The 18,804-nt window shown below is 40.7% G+C and overlaps 1 protein-coding gene across 3 annotated transcripts; it reads right to left on the bottom strand.

Moving 5' to 3' along the window:
- Positions 1-94: 94 nt before the first annotated feature.
- LOC117153746 (uncharacterized) lies at positions 95-18,446 on the bottom strand. Of its 3 annotated transcripts, none has more exons than XM_076621698.1 (5): positions 14,690-18,446; positions 9,687-10,925; positions 8,877-9,368; positions 1,484-8,411; positions 95-1,323 (listed from the first exon to the last, which is right to left on the bottom strand). In XM_076621698.1, the coding sequence occupies exons 1-3, from the start codon at positions 14,853-14,855 to the stop codon at positions 8,929-8,931; spliced, it is 1,845 nt and encodes a 614-aa protein (XP_076477813.1). In that variant the 5' UTR covers positions 14,856-18,446; the 3' UTR covers positions 95-1,323; positions 1,484-8,411; positions 8,877-8,928. The 3 variants fall into 3 exon arrangements, with proteins under 3 accessions (XP_076477813.1, XP_076477810.1, XP_076477808.1); XM_076621695.1 differs by having other exon boundaries at positions 95-3,702; positions 7,566-8,411; XM_076621693.1 differs by having other exon boundaries at positions 95-8,411.
- Between the last annotated feature and the right edge of the window lie 358 nt (positions 18,447-18,804).

Here is an 18,804-nt window from a genome sequence, read left to right as displayed (position 1 = left end):
ACATGCATTTCCAGAAAAAATAAAAGAATATCTACGGTAAAAGGAGAGCAAGATGCGTCCATGAATGTAGAAATTCCAGACCTTCGTTTATTTTCTCCCTCATGCATTCACTCACTTATTCTCTCTCTCTCTCTCTCTCTCTTTCTTTCTCTCTCTTCCTTCTCATGTTATTTACGAAGTTAGAACATTCAAAAATGACTTCTATAAGATAAATAAGCTTTGAGCTCATTTAAATGTGGGTTTAAACAAATCGGAGCAATACATGTGCATGCATCTCGATATATCCACTATATCAGTCTTGGGATTTTTCTTTAAAAATTATTTTCATGAGCCGAAACGCCCTTGGGAATATTGAACGTTTTGCCCCGAAGAAAAGTATCGTTTGATCGAAAAATTTGCTAGTGTTTAATTTTATACGCGTCCCGTGTTATTGTTCCCATCAGAAACAATTAGAAATTTAAGAACAGCGACACAATTTATTTCTTCGTTGGCTTTTCTGCACGTATTTTGCTTTTTTCTTCGCATATTGTGTAGTTACATAAATATAGTATTGAGCGTGCATATTGTATAAAAAAGGAAGACCACAATTGTTTACCATTAATTTCCAAATACATATCTCTGAATTAATTCAACTGATACTCGTTATACGCAGTGTGTTATATAATATCATAGTTAATAGCATGAAAGAAATATTATTCATTTCTAGTTGGCTTGATGCTCTTAGTACGGAACGCAGACAATATGTAAACTTGAAGTTTTCAGCAATGAAAGGGTTACGTATAAACATAAATTTGTATGTAAACATCTGCAATGTTTTTACTTTTACAATGTTTGTTACTTATATGTTACTTTTACAATTTGCAATGTTTTTACGCGTTTCGCATAAAAATTATCCCTTGGTGCTTTTTAATGCTTACAACGTAGCAATAAATGTTTCGAATAACTGCACATTTATTTATAAAAGGTTTTTGTTAATTTTTATAAATGCATATATAAAAAATATAACGTAAATATTATAATAGAGTTTGCAAAAACAATTTTTCTACGTACTTCAAACGCGATGTTCACATACACATACATATGTGTAAGGTTATTAATGTATATTGTATAAAGAGGACAAAAGGAAAATGATGAATTCAAAATCCAAGAAGAAGAAAAGATCGTTAAGAAATTTTATCATCGATCGTCAGCTTTACATATTTTACTAAAAACCCTTTCCCGACCTTCGTCGCTATATCTTTGATCCCAAGACAGCGTTTTCTTAATTTTTTTTCTTCGTTTTTCATCTCTGAAGTGGCGAATCTTCTCAGCATTTCTACAAAACTATACGATTTATCGAGTAGGTATTTATAGGTTTCGAAAGTTCACCATTAAACTTAGCTCGCTAACTCACTAATCAAATATATCATACAATCACTAAATTATTGCTTTGTCGTGCTTTGTATCACACTAATCTAAATCTTATGTTTTCTGTTTATCTTACGTTTTTTTCCTTTTTTTCCTCGTTTTCATTTTTCCTCTTTTTTTTTAATCCTTTTCACAAAAGCCAGGTTTACTGATGATCATGCCTGCTTCTCTATAAAGTTCTGCTTTCACCGATGCGTTTCTTTTTCCCTAACGTTGTTCGCTCGTATCTTGTCCTTGTGTCTACGTGTGTTTTCTTGTGGTACATGCGAAATGATTCGATGGCGCAGATAACTTGCAGATTTCAGACTTATCGACTCTGCATGAAACTCGAGCGAAATCTAAATTATCGCGTACGGAGGCGAGCCTGGATCGCGCTCTAATTAATTTCATAATTGGATTTAATAAAGGATAACCCGTTTCTTATCTAGTGCCTGAAAATTGTCCGTTTAACGTGCAATGGATAATTCATTTTTCACGTCCTCTTACGTCGTTGCGAATAATTTTCTCCTGAACTACGTTCAGAAATAGAAAATCTTGAAAACGAAGCTTAACATCAATCTATGATAATTGCTATATCATGACTTCGTAATTAATTTACCACAACATATAAGAAAATTCATATTAACACATAAATACCAAGAAATATAAATTGTATTTATAAGAGCGACTCTATCGTGGAGGACCAATACAATCCAAATTCTAAAAACATCGAGCTCGATTTGCAATTTTTCTTTCTTTTTTTTTATGAAAGCGTTCACGTATCGAGATTAATTAGAGGCGATCGTTCTCGCGAAAAGTTTCGGTGTAGCGAAAATTCGACTAACATATACGTACATATACACATACATATAGCATATATCGTGCATATTCGGTCTAATAAGTTAATTAATTATAGTTACAGCGGACAACTTTTGTCACGTTGGTTTCGTTGTTCATTTTTACCGTGTTTTCGAACGTACGTAATTTTAACAGTCAGCACCTTCACGCTTATTTTGCTCTCTTTCTTCCCTTTCCTTTCTTTTCTGTCTTCCTCGCGTCATCTTTTCCTTCTCATTATTACTCGTTTGCTTATTGACAACAATCGCGAAAGGTGACATTAATTACGTTTTATCGCTGCGTTTAAGAGCGCCACGGCTTCGGCGTAGTTACGTTTAAGTACTTTGGTCCTCTTTAGAGTCTTCTAAACGCTTAATTATGCGACGAATCGAAATAGCAATCGGTCTCTCGCTGAAGAAACAAGGAAAATCTTCTCTTGTCTCGTTCTGCTTCCACTCTTTCCTCGTTCTTCGGCTCGTTTGTCCTTTAGCTAACATTATAACGGCTATGAGGCAATTAGTTTCATCAGGGCTCCGTTTAATCAGCTTTATCTACTAGAAAAATTCGGTTAAGCGTGGCTTCGTGACGGCACGACGCAAATCCGAGTAATTAACTCTGACATACGAAAAAAGTAGAAAATTAGTAAATTATGTTGTACTGAAAAACTTAGCCAATGGAAAGATTTAGATCAATTATGCTGATAATATAACGACGCAATTATAAAGTTTCCTTCAACTTACGAGACAGATCTCGCTCAGATTAGAAACTTAGAAACTTCTTCATTCGTTGTCACGCGGAAATTAGTTTCGATATACAGGGCGTTTTAAAACTTCGATCCTATAATTTAAAGTCATTTCGCGGCCCGAAAGATGTTCAACCCTTAAAGGCTATTTACAAGTTAGAAAATTTCACTTCGTATGAATTTTCTCTTGATATTATCGCTCTGTAACAGTACAACACGTTATTTGTAACCACTTTGAACAATAATCTTCTACCTTCTAATATCGAGTAACAATGAAACATTTAATTCTACTTGTCCATTATTATTAATTCTTTTTATTCGAAACAGATGTGCCGTTTGTGAACTTTTACCAAGTAACCATTAAGGTAGCCTTTAAGGATCAATCTTTCTGTAAGAAGGAGTGATTAATGTTTGAAAAATCTCATTTCCAACTTTCTTTCTAAATATCCTGTAATATAATATATTATTAACTTCTGCTCTACAATCCGAGTTTAATAATAATCCCAATGAAATCAATAAAGTTATTTTTAAAATATATCACAGTAATTTTACCCAGATAATCGTCGTACACATGCACGATTCCTCCAATTCGATTAAATTCGGCTCGAAGTACGAACGCACAGCCAATAAAAATTGTGTGTTCTTTACGACGTTGAACAAGAAAAATTGATTTTCACTGGACCGAGAAACGTACGAGGCATGATCGTCCTGGGTCCTGGCTTAACTCGTTTGCGTATCTAAAAAATAGCGTCGACTGCTTGTTTATCGTTAATATAGTTAATAATTACACCATTTTTATCGTACCATATTTTTTTTGTAAATTTTTTTTGCTTTCGTTCAAGTTTACACTACGGCGACGATCTAACGTTAGTTTGTATTCGCGTGTTCATCAGTTCTGCGGTTTGCTACATCGTTTCTTTTCTTTTTTCCTCCTTTTCTTTTTTTTCTCCTTTACCATTGAATAATTAACTCCACTAACTTATCATGCTTTCCTGTCCACGAATTCGACAAAAAAGCATCGAGGAAATCGTGTTTCGAAAACTTTTTTCGACGCTGAAAATAGTCTTCGAGACGGCAACGAATCTTTGTAATTTTTTATTCGAGTCAAGCATTGATCGCTGAGTCGTTTGATCCTAAACGAAGGAATTTAATTGTTTGTAGATCTTTTTAATTCAAACAATGGCGAGAATTATTAGAAGTTTGTTAAAAATAGTATTATGTGACAGAGATAATAATAATAGCGTTAGCAATAAGCAACGTGTTTTCATACTTGTATAGCATCTTTTAAATTATTTATCACCACTGTTAGCGATTACTAGACTGCAGGTGTCTATGCAAATTCATATTTTTCTGAACGCAACACTAAAGATACGGTATCTAAACAGAAATTTATCTCACGTAGTAAGTATTATAACAACTACTCCACTATTCCATATTTTACACGTATGCTGTTCGTTTTTGTTTCTTCAAATTTCTCATAAATGCATAAAAATCTCTAGTCTAGCAATTATTGAACGAGAAAATGGTATCGTAGCTCTTCGTTAAACAATAATCTCAGTGATCAATCGCTTGCGCTATACTATATGTTTTTTAATTTTCTAATTCGAAGAATCCAGACGTTAATATACTTCGCCTTTCCTAAGAAGTTTTATCTTTGTTAAAATTTGTTGCGCTGATGAAGAAGATGTACCTTGATAACCATATAGATCATTCTCTTTTGTTTCATTATTGACTACCGTTACGAGGTTAACTCTAATTGATTAGAGATTCGATTGACTGTCGAGTATTGTGTATTAGAGCACGAAAACGAGACTGGTACAGCTTGTGAATATCATTGAAGATGTGGATCAAATTTGCCAACGACCTGTTCGAATTGGTCGCTCCCGGTTATCGCCACACCGGCATGAACTATTATTATCCGTCTCCCATAATATTGAATAGAACTGGAATGTTTAGTTTGTCCCATGGAAACGAACGTACGGGACGATTTTCGAAGCTGTTCCCTTAATCGTTGAAACTTGGTCAGACACAGACTCGCTTAACTCATCGTTAATTAAAATGATATAAATAAAAGCGTTAAGAGAAAATAGCTACTACGTCTAGGAACCTTATACTTACAATTATAATAGACTTTATATAAGAAGGTGGAAAAATAATCGAATATATTTACATGTCAACAGCCAATCTAGTCTTATAGAATCGAACGGACGAACGTTAGGCAAGTCTATTTCTGACTTTTTGCTCAAACACTGTTACGAGCAACGTACACGTGATTTCATTAATTCCGTTTACAATCGTCGATCTATCAAAAAGAGTGGAATTAAATTCAGAGTTGTATCTGTTTTTAAAATCTTCTTCTTTCTCTCAATTTTCACCCTTCAAGGCTATCGTGGATCTTGTTTCGATGTTATCGTCCAGTAACGATACCGCCACCGTCGTGTTATTTGACCAGCGCAAACGGTAATTTTGCTGCTCCTCGTCTAGATCCAACAACGATAAAACACTTAATTATGTAGTTTAAAGAAGATTCGTCTCGGTAAACTCTCGTTCGCGATCGCCTTTAAGGGTTGAATTTTCTTCCATTTTCTGTTTTCGAAGAATCACTTGCACGTTGCTGGTATGTCGAATGCAGACGTGAAAATCCTCGAGATCGAGGTTCGACGTTGCTCTGCTAAACAGACACACGGCGCGAGAAAACTTGCAGACGCATTCGACGCCGTTTTATTCTCATTTTCTTTAGTTTATTAGAAACTTAAACCGCTAAAGCTCGTTTGTTCCGTTGCGTCCGTTTAAAAACTACTTAACGCGAACTAACCGATACGTCGAGTACGCAATAATACAATCGGTCGATCCCCTAAGTTTCTTGTTTTTTTTTTTTTTTCTAATCGCTGAAAACGTTTTCGTACCAAAATATCTCTACGGTCGTTATAAAAAACGCGTTTTTTCCCCACGTGAAAGCAACAGCGACACGAACAACTTAAATTTAAGAACGATCACTTCACCTATTATACAAGACTAAGCCCCGTTTTTCGAGGCAACCTAAGATAAAACGATACGATACAAGCGTAGCTCACTGACTAGAGCGGAAGTCTCTTTATTTCTTTTTTCAGTTTCTTGCCGGTGCTTGTCCTTGATATTTTCTATACATTCGACATTCCTTTCGTCTTCCCCGCTCTAATTTTCCTTCCGTCGTAATAATAAAATATCAAATTAATATTACGATTAAGAACGTTGTAAGTACGAGCGAACTAGACGATAAATAAAACGACTATTGGACTAGGAACGATGAAAGCGTAGCTAACGATCTAAGTACAATCTTAGAATAGAACAGTCTAAGTCTATTTTGCAATATTTGTTCATTTATTAACTCCTAAAATAAAAATTTACGCACTTACAAACTATCGAGTAAGAGCTGCATTATTGCGTTATTAAATTAGAAATTTACGATAAAAGAAGAATCTCAAAATTTTGTTAGCGATCGATTATCAACTAGAAGCTTCTGACTAGACAAGCGATCAGGAAATTCCTCGAGGATGTAACAAATTTCCGTAATTTTTTAATACGCAGATCGAGTCATTCTATAAATCATCTCTCATTGAAGAAAAAAAAAAAAGAAAAAGAAAAAAAACGAAAAATGGCGGTCTCGTTGACGTATACTTCTGACAACGAGGAAATTACGGGAGGATGTTCTATAATTTAGGAGAGCGAAACGAGAGAGCGACCCTTTCGCCACCAATGGTCATTCCTGCATTCAACAGGTGGTCCAGTTTACGTGAAATGTTGATGAAAACCTCCGACGTGTGCTCATCCTCCCCCCATCGTTCCTATTGTACGCCAAGGGCGCCGATGAAACTTTGGGAAAACGATTCCTCGAGGAAATTACGTTCGCGTGGAAACTTTTCGCGTTTCTAACATCGATAGTCTCCTATCATCCATCGATAGGTATCGGATATCAACTTGCCCGCGAATCATTTCGACGACGGTCAAGTTACGATACGATATATTGTTTTAGCTCGTCGTGAAGATATTACTACATTTGTAAGAAAAATAAATACGAAAGGAAGTTGAGAATGAGGTTGAGATCAATGTCGAGCAGAATTGAGAAAGAAGAGGCACGTTAAAACGTCGACAAGTATGAAATGGAGAATCAAACGAAATTTTCTTTGGCTATAGCTTGTCCTGAAATTAATTGGTCGCTTGAGATCGCTTTCCCTATCACGAATCACGTTTCAGTCTGTGTTTCGACTATTTTATTCCGCGCGATAGAATAAGATAAGATAGATAAGATAGAACTAAGATAGAAGTCAAATATTCCTATCAACGTGCTAATGATCCCAATCAGTGGATCCCATTATGTACAGGTTATTACATTAAGTCAAATTGCAGAAGAGCACGCAGAAAATCAATAAGAATGAGACGATGGTACACGAATTGCCACGCGACATCTGAAAACTGCCAAGTTTCATCAAAGAGAAGGTCGTTAAATCGACTAGTAAGCGTACTTGGAGCATGCATTATTTTCATTGGATTCCGAAGTTCCTTGACTAGAATTGACCCGGTTCCCATCGACTATCGGCGATTCGAAATGAATTTTACTCACAAATTGATGGTCCCTCGATAGTATTGCATCGATTTTCGCCGCGCTGTTCGTTCTTTGCCTCTCCCTATCGTATTCCAGACACTTCATCGGCAAGCGAACGAGCGTCGTTTTCGTTTCCCTTGATGCCACGCGAATATCGATTTCACCGGACGACGAATAGAATCTCATCGAGCGTCCATGGACGAAAGGAATGTCGTTTGAATCGCACCGTGCGCGTCTTGATGCAATGAAACACGTGTCTCCTTACTTTACGACGATTTATCCCTGTATATACGCTCCGTTCTCCTCGAACGTTCCTTTCTCTGTGCGAAAACGACTTTAATAATCAGCTTACGTTAATCATATACGCCTTTGAATGTTTACTCACACGAAGAACGAAACGAGAATTCAGAACGTTAGTTTAACCACGATATTCTCGCGTTGGTTCAACGTCCGCCTATTTTATGGGTTTCATCTTCGAAATGTCTGTTCCTTGCTTGCTGGTAGCTTCTGGTGACATGAATCGCGATCAGTTTGAGATCGTTCGCTTACCCAGACTGGGAACTCGATGAATTCGTGATTGTTGGTTAATCGAAAAATCACCTGTGACGTCAACGATCGAAATTCTTCGTTGTTTCTGTTGTTTCGTGGACGAATCCTTCCTTTTACGCTTTTCATCGAGAGAATGGTTCGTGGGATTTTTTGGAAGTTTACGAGAGGGAGGAAGGGAAACAACGAAGTAGTCGTCATTGTTGGAACTGTTGAATTCCAGAAAGATTGAATTCACCCATTGAAGTTGATACCAGAAGGGATTGCACCTTGGAGAATCTTTTCTTGCATTTCGTTTATCATCTGATGTGTCGCCAACTGAAAGAAAAGAATTACGAGTTCATTTCTTGGAGGACAAATTATTTCGAGGATTCGGAGATCTATCAAACATCTTCGAGCTATTCAAGTATCTTACTACATTCGTTATCTGTTTACACTAATCAGTCAAACTTTCTTAAACAACTTATAACTATTCAATTTCAAAGACTCTACTCCAATATCTGATATTCTCGCTTCTTATCCTTCAAACATTTTCAAGCTTTCACAACCACTTCCTGAATTGCTTTAAATTTTCTTTTCAAAGATTCTATTCCAGTATCTAATATTCTCACTCTCAACTTTTCAAACATTTTCCGACACCGTCAACTTCCATTTACTTAATTACCCAGAATTACTCTCCATAAATTCTCTTTTGAATTTTAGCAAAAACATAACCCAAACCTGACCCAATTTCTTGTCGATCGTTCTTCAAATTTTTCCAGTACCTGAAGCTTAAAAACCTACTTGATGACGTGCAGCGACACTAGCGCCAAAAGTGCCCGTAACTCGATGGAATCTATTGAGGTGCATCTAGGTCATTGTTGGAATCGTCGTTCTCCCTTTGACAGGCGGACTCTAGGTGCTTGTTCAGGTAAGATTTGAGCGCGAACGATTTGTGACACTTGTGGCACTCGTAGTTCTTGTCCGCGGAGTGCGTCTGCATGTGGGCGCGCAGATTCGACCGATCGGCGAACGCTTTGCCGCAATGCGCGCATCCATAAGGTTTCTCGCCCGTGTGACTTCTCAGGTGTCCTTGGAGTAGCCACGGTCTGGAGAACATCTTGCCACAGACACCGCAACTGTGTGTTAGTTTATGGGTCAGCACGTGCATCGCCAGGGCTGGCATGCTTACGTATGCTTTGCCACAGTGGATGCATTTCTTCGCCGATTGCGAGTCGATACTACGATGGGTTTGCTTGTGTCGTGACAAGTTTGACGAAGTCGCGTACTGTTTACCTGGAAACAGAAAATTGTTACTGAGAACGATGGTTTTATGATGGGGCTGACCTGCTGTTCGGGTCTGAATAGATTCTATTTTTCAAGGGACACATTTTATGTTAAAACTCTGATTTGAAAGCTTAATCCGTGCCTTTGAAGCTACAAAAATTTGTGTAATTAAAATTCAATATCTCTCTTTTCTAAAATATCTATAGCAAAGAAATGAACGACACTCGAAGAAACGAAAATGAGAATACTTTAGATGGCGTAATTCACTGACGACAACTACCCTGATCCCGATATTTCTCACGATTCCTAATTTTCTCAACAACTTACCGCACTCGCAACAGACGTAACGCCCGATCTTTGATGTCTCAAGTCCTTCAACCGGTTCAGCCTCCTGCGTTTTCTGAATAGGTAAAACCTTCTTATTCTTCGACCTCCCGTCAGTCACCAATAAAGTGTCATACGTATAACTCGCCGGTTTCACCTCGCTCTGTTCGAGCACTGTTTGCACCTCTTTATCCTTCTGACTGGGTTGCGAATTTGGATTATTATTTTCAATATCGCTGCTACACTCAGACGTAGGTGGGGTCAGTGGTGGTGCTGCCTCTATGGCTTGGAGAAGATGCTGTTGCTGTGGTAGTAGTTGGGGTGGATGATGTGTAGTCATGATCGGCGTGCACGGGATGGTCGGTGTACACGGGATGGTCGGCGTGCACGGGATGGACGGCGTGCTATAGGTGAGCAGAATCTCTTGAACAGGGGACAGTGGGATGAACACGCTGCCCGTTTGCTGGACTATCGTTGCGCTGGGCTCGTAAATGATGCTCGCAGTTGTTGGTTGCTGGTGTTGGTGATGGGTGTAGACTGTAGAACTTGTTAAACCGATAGTGTTCACTTGGTAGATCGGTTGATTCGGTTGGTACACCGTCATCTCTTGGATATCGGTTGCAGGTGACTCTATCACGTTTTGTGGCCCGATGGCGACACTGGGTGGTGGTAATGGGGGCAACGATCTTGAGAGCTCTAGTAAATCGTGTGCAGCTTCTGTTTCAGCCGCTGAACGGTCTTTGAACATCGAGGACACGTAATTGGTGATCACATTGCCGTTATTGGACCCTATCCTTGAATCAGACGTGGAATGATCCGCTGTTTCTTCCACGTGGTACGGTGTAGCGGTGTTCGAGGATGGAGAAGGCTCCCTCGGTGGCGTGTAATGGAGCACGGTCGTATGTTGCTGATGGTCTGTGTGAACTGTTTTGGACGGTGATCTGGGAGCCGTGGAAGGCAACGTGGATGTCGTGATCGTTGTGTCCTCGACGCTCAAGGCGATTGATTCTGTCGTTTGCGGAGCTACCACCGTGGATGGTGAGCATGTAGCTGTGCAGGTGATCACCGATGTCTCCGTTCGAGCTGCAGTCGAAGATTCCGTCGATGGTGTACTCGTGGTGTTTGTCGTCGCCGTCATGTCCACATTGCTAGGCTCGTTTACCTTCTCCTTCGGGACATTCTGCTCGAGCGTCTTCGCTCCTGTCGTTGCAGTCGTATCTTGGGACTTCGCATTCAGGTATTCTGCGACAGAAAAGATAATTCTGCAGCTGTGACTGGTTTACAAAGTCGATTGATGTATTTAAGATGACCAATTCTTATATACAATTTTGAAATACCGTTGATGTGTATAAAACTAATGGTCTTTGCAAGATATAGAGTTTATACATTCTTAATCCCTTAACCTACAATCGTATGGGAGACGTCGTACATCAAGATAATAAATCTTTCTTGTTTAATGATCAATTGTAGTAATTAGTTATCAAACATCTTGCAGAATAAAATTAGTTGTACCTTACACATGCATTTACATATCGAAAGACATCTGCAATTTGCACAACTTCGAACCCTCAGCCACACCATGAAACGGCTCGGTGTGCGACCAATCTTGTTGTCGTTTATAGCACGCGCTATTGGAACTTAAGTCCTAACGCAAGAATTAGCCTGGTGCATACGTACTTTGCAAATCTTCAAATTAAATTTCCACAGTAGCGAGGCCTTAAATGAAGGGAGCCTTGTTCTACATCTTCGATTTATTTTTGTGTTTTGTTTTCTACTCCACGTAGATTCTCAACTTGATTTCGAAACTAAAATATCCATCGTAATTTCGTTACTCTTAACCCCTTCCCGTACTTTAGCGAGTCAGACTCGCGATGAAGATTTTGGCCCAAACATGAATATCGCGAGTCTGACTCGCGACCAGATACTTGGGCCAAACGTAAACATAATAAGCCGAGCTCGCGGACTATCTTTTGGCCCGTTACGATCGTGACTGAATGATAGTTCCTGTTTATGAGCATCGGTCTGGACTTGGGCCCGAGTTTCGTCGAACTGAATGGCACGGAAAGGAGTCAATGATCGTCTTACTTTGAGTCGTAAAATCTTCCTGCTTTGATCGTACCACAAGTTTAAAACCATAATGTGGTACAATTTCGAGGTACTATTAACGTTACGAGGCTCATAAATTCTAAAATTTGAACGATACTTCAAATTCTCTGCTCCATCGTTCCAGGTAAGTTCTCAAAGCGAAACGAGGAAGCTGGTGCAATTCAATAACCGCGGTTGCCTTCCTTCCTCCGAGAAAAAGGTACGGAAAAGTCGAAAAAAAGGAAAAAGAACACAAAGGAGAACCAGGAGCACTTTGAGCAAAGGAGCGGAAACAGCATCGTCAGCCCTATTTCGTCCCTTCCGTCCGCGACAATGCGATATTAATGAGACAACTGACGAGCGACAGCGCGGCGCGTAACTCGATTTCTTAATTTGACTTTTTAATCGAGGTTTAACGAGGAGAAATCGCGGGGGAGAGGAGCGTGCCGAGTTCTTCTGTTGTCGACGTGCCAACGAAAGAGTGTCGAACCTCGTTGTAGCAGTGGCAAGAGGGTGAGACGAAGGAGGACCAGGGATTATGACGGCAAGCATGTTGGAAACGAGGTCAAAGGGGATGGGTGGCTGGCCAAGGAAAGTGTACGACCGAGCGGATATAAAATTTCACGATAACTCGGTTATGAAACTGCGTGTCTCGTTTCAACGACGCTCCTTTTATCTTCTTTCCTTTTTTTTCCTTAGAATTGTTTCGAGTCTCGATTCAGTGTTGTTGTCGCTGTGTTTCACGGACACCTCCCTTGGGATAAGTTTCTTTGCTATTAGCGTGACAACGTGATGAGCCTGCAATTTTCTCCGAGATCTACGGAGTCTTGCGTTTTCAGCAGTCGAGCTACAAGAAGATGAGATTGAGTCAATTGTGGGTTATTGAGTGCTTGGATTGGGAGAATTCTTTGATTTCATGGGCTATTTTCAAAGATTTTGAAGTATCATGATTTTTCTAGATCAGATGATTGCATGTTGTTTTGATGTTTGATCGTTCGAAACAATTGATATTCGTTAATTTCGATATTAATTCTAGTATCGATTGGCTTAATTGGGAAACTCCAGAAAGTTTACAAAATGCAAGTAAGAACAACTATCTTCGTACAATAGCATTGAAAATCTGGAGAACTTATGAACCTATTGTATCTATATATTATCTCAGTTTTGATCATAGAAATTTGTCCCTTTCTCAAGATTTCACCATTTAAATCGACCTAACTGAAACGTCAAGCGAAATGTTTTATCTTCAGTAAGTTTCTGACGCTTTTACGATGGAAATCGTTCGTATTTCACGTTCGATTGGCCTGGTTTTACCGAGAGAGGCTCCAAGCAAGCGTGTACTGCCATTGTAACGAGTCTTAAGTGCGGTCTTTGTAGCTCCATTAACGTCTCCGGCAAGTTTCGCATGACACTCTCTCATTCACTCGATTACTGAACGCGAAGCATAAACGGGGCCGTTGCTGGAAACTGCTGCCACCGGGAACGACAATTCAGACAATTAATGCAGCTTTGCCGTGGTGAGTAACACGTTACCGCGAATTACTCCGACGCTAGGAATTTTCACCACGACGACGTTAAAATATCGTAACGACAAAGCCTCTTTAAAAGTATTTATAAAAATATATGTATATACATCATGGCCCTAATTTCGTAGTGTAATGCGAGTTGATTAATATAGTTTCTGAACGGTTCATTTATAAAAAGACGGAAGAGTTTGTATGTATTTGACACGTTAATCCTTCGACTAAATCCTTCTGCAGTCCTTGAATTTTTTATATCTCAATTTCGCTTTAGTTTCAACTGAGTAAAAGTGTTTTAATGTTTTAAGAGAACCTTTGGCATAAAATTCAGATGAGAAATTACCTATATCAAGAATGATTCTTTCACATTTTCCACGTCATTCACTTGCATCGTTCACTAGTTATTTCCCACTACATAGACGATGTGAAGGGCAATTTAGTTTTTGTGCAAAAGTATGCAGAAGGTTTTCTTGCTAGGAGCAAGACACGCGTCCGTGCAGTGCCTCGGCACGAGATGAACGATATATGGCTACAGGCTGAATCAATACCACGGTCCAATAGCAACAATCGTATTAATTGAACGTAATAATCGCAAGAAAGATATCGCTCGACATTCTTCGTCGTGATATAACGATACTCGTTTCTGAATCTTCACGCGCGACTGCGATCGATTTTCCGCTTCAAAATCGACCATTATTATTTTTATTTGTAATCGAGCCTTCATCCCTTTTCAGGATGATAACGCTTTGAGAATCATGCAAGCAATGGTTTGAAATAATCTTCGATGCTATATAATTCTTTTGAGTATGCGTTTGAAAATATTTTCTACGTAAGATAAAATTGAACATATTCAAATAAGTCTAAATAAATTGAGATTCAAGTAAGTCCGATTACGTCCACCAAGAATAACAAAAAGTCCAAATAAATGACAATAAATCCAGACGAATTTAAAAATATCTAAATAAATCCGAATAAATTCGAATAAACCGAAGTAAATTCGAATAAATCCAAATAAATTCGAATAAATCCAAATGAATCTAAACAAATCTAAATAAATCCAAATAAGTTTAAATAAATAAAAAAGATAAATCCGACCAAATTCCAATAAATCCAAACACCCGAATAAAGAAGAACTAAAAAAGAAAAGATATAATAAAAAATAACAAAATTACAGTAAAAATCTCGTAATCTTAACATCTGTACTCAATCGCAACAAGTATCAATCAATGAGAATCTTCGAGCTATAATCAACCCCCCCCCCCACGTACTCCATAAAACATGAAATCCCCAAACACCTATCGCTTCTATCGTAAAGAATCTTGCTCGACCATTTAATTACTATACCAGGGATCATAATCGAGCCAAGGGTAGAACTATAAGAAGCCGGAGCCAGAATTGTACCTTGAGCAACAGGGGGTGCGACGCTCCCTTCTATGGGCGAAACTGGGATTTGTATGGTGGTCGGCGATGGCGTGGTCCTTCCGCGACCCCAGCTCTCGAATCCTCTGGCAACGTTGCTTATATACTTGTTGCACAGGGCCTTCTTCACCATATAACACCGTGGCATCTTGGCTTTTGGTTTCTTTCTCTTGGTCCTAAATAGGGAGAAATTCAGATCCGATGTAGATGAAGAATAAACAACTAACAAAAAGAAATCCTTCAATTTTTATATTTTTTTTGGAAAAAAATTCTTCTCTATCTTCGTATTTCCAGACCATCGGATAGATTTTTATTGAATTATTTCGATTATATTTCTGGTTAAAAAAAGGTATGACGAATAAGAAGAAATCCTCCAATGTTTATATTCTTTTCGAAAAACAAAATATTTTTCTCAATGATCAATTCTTCCCGAGTTTGTATTTCCAGAGCACCAGATAGACGTTCGTTCAGTCGAAGACGATCGTCGTTTATCAAACGATCGATCGTGGTTTCGATTCGCGCAAAATGTCGCCCTGGTGGTCCTCGTGGAGGCCACCAGGATTACGGTCGATCGAACGATCGATGCTTCAGCCCAGCAACGCCTCGTTTCTCATCGTCAATCTTCTCGTCCTCATCCTACTTCCTGTTCGCGATTGGATCACCTATCGAGTCTCCTCTTGCTCGTTAAACAAATTTCGTCCTGTGTTCCCTGTGTCGTACGATGAAACGTGTTCCAAGTGGACTTACACGAGCGTCTCGAGAGGAACTAGTCAAGCTCCAAGTAATTGCAGCATCGATATTCGATTCGCAGAGTTGATAAAAACGGGACACTTCCTTGTGGCGGGCACGTTTCTACCGGAAATGTCGATTCCGATCGCCGTTTGGGGGCGGTATTTTAATTCTAGATGTCGTTGCACGATTTCAAACGGAGCTACGTGTGTATTTCACGTAAATATATATACACACGTGTCTGTGTGTATAAATATACTTGTATATTTGTGTATTTATATAGTGTGTGTATATATACACATATATAGATACGTGTATAGATTTATATTAAAATATCTTTTCGGCGAAGCGAGTCAGTCCAACTCGAGATTTCAGATACACCCGGAAGTTGGGATTATCCGGAAGTGTTTCCTCACTGGAAACTTTCTTTTTAATAACACTTGGTTTGTGCGTGTTAATGTACGTGGTTCCAGATGAGATTCCTCGGTGTAACTCGAGTTTATAAGAGAGAAAGAAAAATGTAGCTTGCCTTGCTTTATTTCTTCTTAGTTTGCTTCTTTTGTTTCTTTTCTTAGATTCTCTTTGTTGCTTTACCTTGTTTGTAATATTGCTTTCGTTGTATTCACGGGTGGAAGATTACGTGGTTCTTACGGTATTCCTCGGTCTTCGTCTACTTTTGCCCTGTCTTCCGCTTACTGTCGCCTCCGGTGCTTACGTTCCTTATCCCCTGGATAAATCTTTCATCTATACGCTTCATCGTAGTTTAATAAAATCCAAACAATCCGTATCAACTATTTTTATTAACGCTATTCTCTTCAGTAATTTTCTTTCGTACGCCGCTTGAAAAACTCTCTTCGGTTAAAATTTGTTTCAGTGTTCACGGTTATTAAAAATGTACATATACTTCGTGATTATTTACGAATATTCATATTGTATTTAATTATTCATGTTTTATATCTCGGTTCGTCCTGATACCGCATCGAGTCTCTCTCAGAGGTCAGTTCTCGCCACTCGGACTACTTTTCACCGTCTACTCGCCCTCCTGATCCGAGCATCGTTCCATTCTGCCGGCAACACTCTCGTGCAGCATCGGGCGTGTCCATTCTCGCGACGATACCCTCATCTCGGCGATTTCGAGTGCGGTGAATCCGACAAATAATGGTCGCGACGCCGCGTGCTTCCTCTTACTCTTCTCTAAAACCGTCCCAGTAAATTTCAAAAAAATCTTTCCCAATATATTCCTTCTTCTCGATACAGATCACCAATGTTCCCGATAAAAACAGTCTCTCGTAGAACCTTCAATCTTCCACCATTAAACAGATTTTCTAATAAGAAGGTACAATTCCAGTAGCGTAGAGGAGCAAATCGAATCACCAGTTTCTTATCTCTGGAGCGAGCGGATTTATAAAATACGCTCGATTAATCGCGATTCTCTCGGTAGGCTGAATAACAGACCGAGCCAGCCAGGCTGTGGTTCTTCCAGCTGAAAATTCAAGCTGCTATCTTCGAGTTAACGAATTGTAAATAACCGAAGGTCCTTTTTCGGAAAGCAAACGTGTGCGTCGTGGAGGCAGGCGAGGTGTGCCTTTTGCAGGGACGAGCAACAAGTTGGACAACAGGTCCGCGATGTTTGTGTATCCGTACGTGTGCGCTGTCGCCTTACGTGTGTAGTCGATAACTCCCTCTGGTAAGTGGTCCCCTCTCCCTTTCTCTCTTTCACCCTGTCTCAGTGTCTACCGGTAGCCTGGTGTCTTGCTTGCCAGTCAGAAAGCAGGAACAAACCCGTAGGAGGACTTTGCGCGACTTCTTCGCCCTCCCTTAGCCTCCTCGCACTGGTGATGGCTGGTTTTGTACGGCGGGGAAGCACCGCGAAAGGAGGAACCCGCGTGAAGCTACAACTCTGCCCTCGTGCGGCTGTTCGCGGGCCTCGTCGCAGCCTTGGATCGCCGGTGGCTCACGGCGACGAACCACGTATGCGTTCCTAGTCCCTCCTCGTACTCTTTCTTCGTCCCACCTTTCTCTTTCTTCTATTCCTCTTACTCCCTAACACCTTCGATTAACGCAGAAATAATTCAGGCTCGACTTTACCTGTCTACTCGGTTCGATACGACTCGATCGTTTGCCGTAGAGGGGTTGCTTCGAGTAACGCACACGGAAAACCCAAGCTCACAATACACATAGACGCGAGTATCGTGAAAGCAGCACCACGGAAGTATACGTAAAAGTAACCACGATGACGAAACAAATGACGGGCGAACGTTGAAAACGACGTTGAACGAGGAAACGAAATAGGTTTTTGCAAGCGGTGGCACGTAAGTAACACTAGGGTCTCTAGACACGTAGAGAGAGGCACGACATGGACGAGCAGAGCGCGGTTACGAGCAGCACGACGCGCGCTTGGTCGACCGGTCAACGATAGATCGAGGCTCGTCCATGGGCCCCGGTCGCGTTCGACGACGTGGCACACCGGACGCGAACGTCTACGGGCACGAAGATCGAAGATGAAGATGTACCACCTGTGGGCGCAGAAGCAACAATTGTCCGCCGTGTATCGCGGTGGAGGGTAGCCCGACTACATGGCTCGTACCGGGTGTGGCTGGGGTGCAACTGCCAATGCAGCGTCGTCGAGCAGCGTCGCCCCGCGTCCTGGGCGCCTGCGTCCTTTCCTCCTCGCTTCGTGCAGAGCTCCTTCTCGCTTCCCTCCCTAAAAGGCCTGCACACAACCTGCCCGGTGTTGCCCTCTCTGTCTTCCCAGTCCTCCTCCACCCTCTTTACGCTTTGTCTCTTTTTTTCTTCCATACTTTGCCCCTATTTCTGTCCTGCTCCGTAAACCATCTCCAGTACCTCTTTCACCCTCGCAAACTGCTCCTCCTTCTTTATCCTATACGTTGGTTATTTCTTTCCTTGTTCCGCTTTATCAACCATCCCCTGTCAAGCGTGAGCAGCGTACTGCTCGTCGTCTCTCCGTTTCGCTTTTGCTCCGTTCCATCTCCAACGAACTGCCACACCGTCTCGCGAACACACACGCCAGGCATTATACGTATACGTGTATATATAAAGCTCTGGCTGGCTCCGCGATCGAGGGGTTGAAACGAGCAGAGGAACGAGGAAGCCGAGCAAGAGAGCGAACCGGCAGGGGTAACCCACCCCTCGCCGCGACGCCGATGTGGCTCTTGCCCATCGATTTTGTACGAGTTCGGGGCCGGAGCAACACCTGTTACCGCGTCGGATGGAAAAGAGTCGTGGACGGGGGGGAGGGTAGGAGCGGGTACGGAGAGCAACGAGGGACCAACGAAGAGAGCTATGCAACTAGCAGGCTGCACAAGGGGGTGTAGATGGCGAGAGAACGAAGGGTGGTTGCTTCTAGC

The sequence above is a fragment of the Bombus vancouverensis genome, chromosome 1 (assembly GCF_051014615.1).
Source record: "Bombus vancouverensis nearcticus chromosome 1, iyBomVanc1_principal, whole genome shotgun sequence".
Lineage (NCBI taxonomy): Eukaryota > Metazoa > Arthropoda > Insecta > Hymenoptera > Apidae > Bombus > Bombus vancouverensis.
The sequence above is the reverse complement of the archived record's forward strand: the minus strand, read 5'-3'. Positions and strand labels throughout refer to the sequence as shown.